The 5,000-nt window shown below is 50.0% G+C and overlaps 2 protein-coding genes across 4 annotated transcripts in view; one reads left to right on the plus strand and one right to left on the minus strand.

Moving 5' to 3' along the window:
- lipcb (lipase, hepatic b) overlaps window positions 1-3,794 on the plus strand; it is a 9,319-nt gene extending 5,525 nt beyond the window's left edge. The window contains exons 8-9 of the mRNA XM_073942438.1: window positions 1-65; window positions 1,691-3,794. The exon at window positions 1-65 is cut by the window's left edge and continues 154 nt beyond it. Of these exons, the coding sequence (XP_073798539.1) occupies window positions 1-65; window positions 1,691-1,817 (192 nt within the window). The 3' untranslated portion in view covers window positions 1,818-3,794. The remainder of the gene's footprint in view (window positions 66-1,690) is intronic.
- Window positions 1,820-5,000, minus strand: part of adam10b (ADAM metallopeptidase domain 10b) — a 12,946-nt gene continuing 9,765 nt past the window's right edge. Inside the window, 4 exon segments of one of the 3 annotated variants that reach the window (NM_200420.1) lie at window positions 1,820-2,958; window positions 3,116-3,242; window positions 3,355-3,575; window positions 4,767-4,875. In NM_200420.1, the coding sequence (NP_956714.1) occupies window positions 2,783-2,958; window positions 3,116-3,242; window positions 3,355-3,575; window positions 4,767-4,875 (633 nt within the window). In that variant the 3' untranslated portion in view covers window positions 1,820-2,782. 3 annotated transcript variants of the gene reach the window in all.

Consider the following 5,000-nt stretch of genomic DNA (forward strand, 5'->3'; position numbering starts at 1 on the left):
ACAGAGCCGGAGCCGGAGCTGCACATCTGGAGGATCAGCGTCAAATCTGGAGAAACACAGCAGAAGTGAGTCCATCATGGCAGAGGAACAGCACACACACGCACGCACACACACACACACACACACGCATGCTCGCACGCGCGCGCGCGCGCGCGCACACACACACACACACTTAAAATGGTGTTTAAACAATTAAAACTGCTTTTATTCTAGCCAAAATAAAACAAATCAGACTTTCTCCAGAAGAACAGACATTATCAGACACACTGTGAACATTTCCTCAACATCATCTGGGAAATATTTAACAAAGAGAAAACAAATCAAAGGGGGTGAATAATTCTGACTTCAGCTGTACACACACACACACACACACACACACACACACACACACACACACACACACACACACACACACACACACACACACACACTCACACACACACACACACACACACACACACACACACACACACTCACTCACACAGACAGGAGGAGGCGAGGGCAGATGGAGAGCAGGTTCTGGACAACAGATTCTTCATTGCAGACTCTGATCACTCAGTGGTGGTCTCAGACTCGCTCCTGGAGGGCCGCAGCTCTGCTCCAGCCCTGATCAAACAGCTGATGCAGGAGTGAGCTGGAGCTGAACTGAGTCTGAGAGCGCTGATATACAGTGTGTTTCTGAACTGAAGAGAGCGCTGAATACACACACACGCATGTTTGTTTTTGTGAAAAGTGGGGACATTACATAGGTTTCCATTCATTTTATACAGCCCAAACCGTATATTATATTGCCCTCACCCGACCCCTAAACCCAACCATCACAGCAGACAGTGTGCAGCTTTACTCTGATTAAACTCATCCTGTAGGATTTATAAGCATTTTGAGAAATGAGGACGTCACCAATGTGCTCATATTTCACCTGCTTTTAGTAATACCTGTATCATACCCATGTCATTATACACATCTGTGTCCTGATATGTCACAAAACACGTACACACACACACACACACACTGAACAGTGCAGAGATTCAGCATGACGTTGAGGTCAGATGGTGGAGCGCAGCAGCAGATGATCACTGTCTGAAAGGGAAGTGTCTTATATTAGCATCACATCACATTAGCAAGCGGGCTATTACCTCATTTACATGAATCATGTGGTCAGGAGTGACCGCCCACTGCTGTCCTCCTCTGGCTGAATCCCCTGTGGAGATGTTGTGTGTGAGAGTGTGTGTGTGTGTCAGGTGTGTGTCCTCCTCCTGTGTTCTGCTGTAGCAGTGAATAACTCTGATCATTAAGCGGAGGGGTATGGAGCTGCTCTAAACCTGCCGGAACTACTTTAGCTGTGCCGTTATCTGACAATAACCAAACACCTGAGGTCAGGGGTGTCAGACTCGCTCCTGGAGGGCCGCAGCTCTGCAGTTTAGCTCCAGCACACTCCCCTGCAGCTCTCACAGCAGCCTGCAGGACTCCATCAGTCTGATCAGGAGTGTTTAATCAGGGCCGGAGCTCAACCCTGCAGAGCTGCGGCCCTCCAGGAGCGGAGTCTGACCCCTGAGCCTCAGAGTGACCATCAGCCAATCAGAGTGCAGCATTCAGCAGAGCTGCAGCATTAAGAGAAGCCAATGACTGAACGTGTGTGTGTGTGTGTGTGTGTGTGTGTGTGTGTGTGTGTGTGTGTGTGTGTGTGCAGGTGGTGGTTCTGCGGCGTCTCCAGTAACGTGACGCGTCTGCAGGCCTCAGATCAGCAGGAGTTCACCCTCTGTCGGCTCCTGCACAAGCGCAGCTCCACACACACTCGCAGGAGGACGGAGACGTGACGTCGCTCAACCCAGTGCTTTATTAATGCATCTCAATACTCCAGGAAATGACAGCATCTCTGCACAACACGCTTCCCAACGTTACGTAAAAATGTCCAAGTGACCCGGACAGCAGTACTGTATAAAACACAGCGCACGGCAGCACCGGCGGGGGACTCGGCTCGGGTCCGGCTAGTGTCCGCTATGGATGAAGACTGTTCAGTGCACTCTCCTCTACGCTCACCAACACTACGTACAAATCAACAGAAGAAACACAGGCAGACGCGGGCTCCGCCGCCGGCGCGCTCCTCTCACAGATGGCAGTGCGGAGAGGAGGAGCGGCGCGGGCGGACGGACGGGCCCAGAGGAGGATCAAAACATCCCTCAATATGACAGAGAGTCTCCAGAACTGTACATGTTTACAGAGGAGGAGCGTCCTGAGCGGGTCAGCACACTGTACACTGAGGACCACACATCCTCCACCAGCACACAGTAAAACCAGCTCTGCGTCCTCCAGGAGAGTGTGTGTGTGTGTGTGTGTGTGTGTGTGTGTGTGTGTGAGTATATACAATAATCCCCCATGGGAGCGGCGGCGGTGGCGGCTGTGGACGCAGGTCGTCCTCCACCGCGCTCCAGTCCTGAGTGTCTGTAAATCTCTGATCGACAGGAAGTCCTCCGGCGCTCCGCTCTGTCCGTCTGTACAGCAGGAGGAAGCAGCGAGTCTCCGCTCGTACAAAATAAAAGTCCTGTTCCACGATTGCTGAGAAAGATGAAGCTCTGCTGTAGAGCGTCTGAGGAAGCAGAGGGACAGCTGGAGCCGCCGGGGTGTGTGTGTGTGTGTGTGTGTGTGTGTTCCTGTAGTCTGCAGCGCTCCCGCCGGTGTGTGTGTGTGTGTGTTCCTGTAGTCTGCAGCGCTCCCGCCAGTGTGTGTGTGTGTGTGTCAGTGTGTGTGTGTGTTCTTTGGAGGAGTGTGTGTGGGACGCTCCTCAGCGCCGCATCTGCCCCATCTGGTAGTTCTCGCGGGCGGAGCGGTGGTGGCGGGCTGGCTGCGGGCGCGGGGCGGGCCGTGGGTTCGGGAGGGCGTGAGCGTGCGGCACCGCCTGCTGGTGTGAAGGAGGAGGGTGCTGACTCGAGTGCTGCGCTCGCCGACGCTTCAGCGTACCTGCAACACACACACACACACACACACATTGTTTTTGTGATTTCTGAGGACTCTCCATTGGTGTAATGTTTAACAGAGTAAAAATGTTTATCATATGCTTATTACACGTCTGAGAGGAAGAGGAAGAGGAAGAGGAAGAGGAAGAGGAAGTGTTTACCTGGAAGTGGTTTGGGTGGAGGCAGTTTGGGGTTGCTGCTGGGTGTGTGAACGCTGCAGATCTTGATGAAGCCCGCCATGAGCATGATCAGAGCGATGCCCATCAGCAGAACCGCCCACCAGTGAGCCTGAACACACACACACACACACACACATATTAATACAAACACACACACACACACACACATTAATACAAACACACACACACACATGCGCACACACACTCAGAGAGACACTTGCCATCATCCACTCGGCGATGTTCTCGTAGAGCTCGGGGTTGAAGATGGCCTTCTTGAGTCGGGCGAGCGGCCCGTCAGCGTCCACCAGCCGGCACTTCATGAAGACGTCACAGTAACCCTTAAAGTCATTACAGGGAGAGCCGGCCTGCAGCGTGATCACACGCTTCCCGAAGAACCGGGACAGACGCTCCGAGCCGGTGCTGCTGCAGGTGCTCGGGTTCACTACACACACACACACACACACACACACAGAGAGAGAGAGAGAGTGAGCGGCGCTGCTGCAGTCACCGTGTGTTCTGAAGCACATCTGCTGTTCCGCCATGGCCGACACATTTAACACTCACTGCAGATTCCCATGACTGTGTGTGATGAAGAGTCGTCATTATCTCATCAGTAATGTTGTATACGAGATCATTTACACATTAAAGCATTTAAACCAGTGATGACGCTCATGGTGTTGTGGTGTGTGTGTGATTATGACAAGCCAATGATCAATAACCCAAACTATTACCTACTGTCATGTTACTAGTGCTTATTGATTAGACACTACTGCTAATGTAAACAGCGACTGGAAACTATGTGTGGTTACTAATAATACATGTAAATATTGTTCAGGGATTTCTATGTGACGTATCATCGAGATAATATCAGCTGTTCAGCTTTGACTAGTGTGTACTCCAGCTGTATATTAATATTAGTGTATATTTTTCTCAGATACTGGTAACTTTAAATAGACACTAGAGGTTTTTCATTACTAGTATTTATGTATTGGACAGTCGTATGTTTTACCAGTAACATGAGTCTTATTTCACGCGTCAGCTCTGCTTGTTTACTCGTCTTCTGTTATGACTAGTCCATATAGAAGAGTACAGTTCAATTAAACATTGACTAATAACATTTCAAACAAGCACTGGTATTTAATAAATGTGTGTCAGTACCTTTTAATTAGGTGTAGTCTCTATTTAATAAGCTCTCGTATCTAATTAATAATAAGCACTATATCTATTAAATACATACCAGTATCTAATCAATGAGGACCAGTGTTTAATGATTGACTACTAGATCATATAAACACACACCAGTCAAAGCTGAACAGCTGATATTATCTCCATGACAGATCCTATAGAGATCAATGAATAATATTTACATTTATTACTAATAACCACAGAATAATACCCAGTCACTGTAGCAGTCCTGCTGTCTGATCAATAAGCACTGGTAACATGCCCACAGACACCAGTATGGGCTACTGAATGAATGTCCTGACGGTTTGCCATCGTGTGAAGTCATCCTGACGGGTTGTGTGGAGCACACGTATGATGCTGCGTCTCCTGCTCTCTGGCGCCATCTTGTGTCATGAGGTGTGTGTGTGCATGTGTGTGTGTGTGTGTGTGTGTGTGTGTGTGTACTGACTCTTCTCCATGCAGCAGACGTGGCAGAGCTCCGTCTCGTCTTTGCCTTCAACACTGGCGCAGGTGCAGACCTCCAGACCGTACTTCTCACAGATGGAGCCGGAGCAGCCCTGAAACACACACACACACACACACACACACACACACACACACACACGTTGACGCTTGATGCTGACGCCCCGTGTGAATGAGGCGTCACATGGCGAATGCTCCCACATGCAAACATGTCGCACTA

Source organism: Danio rerio, chromosome 25, assembly GCF_049306965.1.
Source record: "Danio rerio strain Tuebingen ecotype United States chromosome 25, GRCz12tu, whole genome shotgun sequence".
NCBI lineage: Eukaryota > Metazoa > Chordata > Actinopteri > Cypriniformes > Danionidae > Danio > Danio rerio.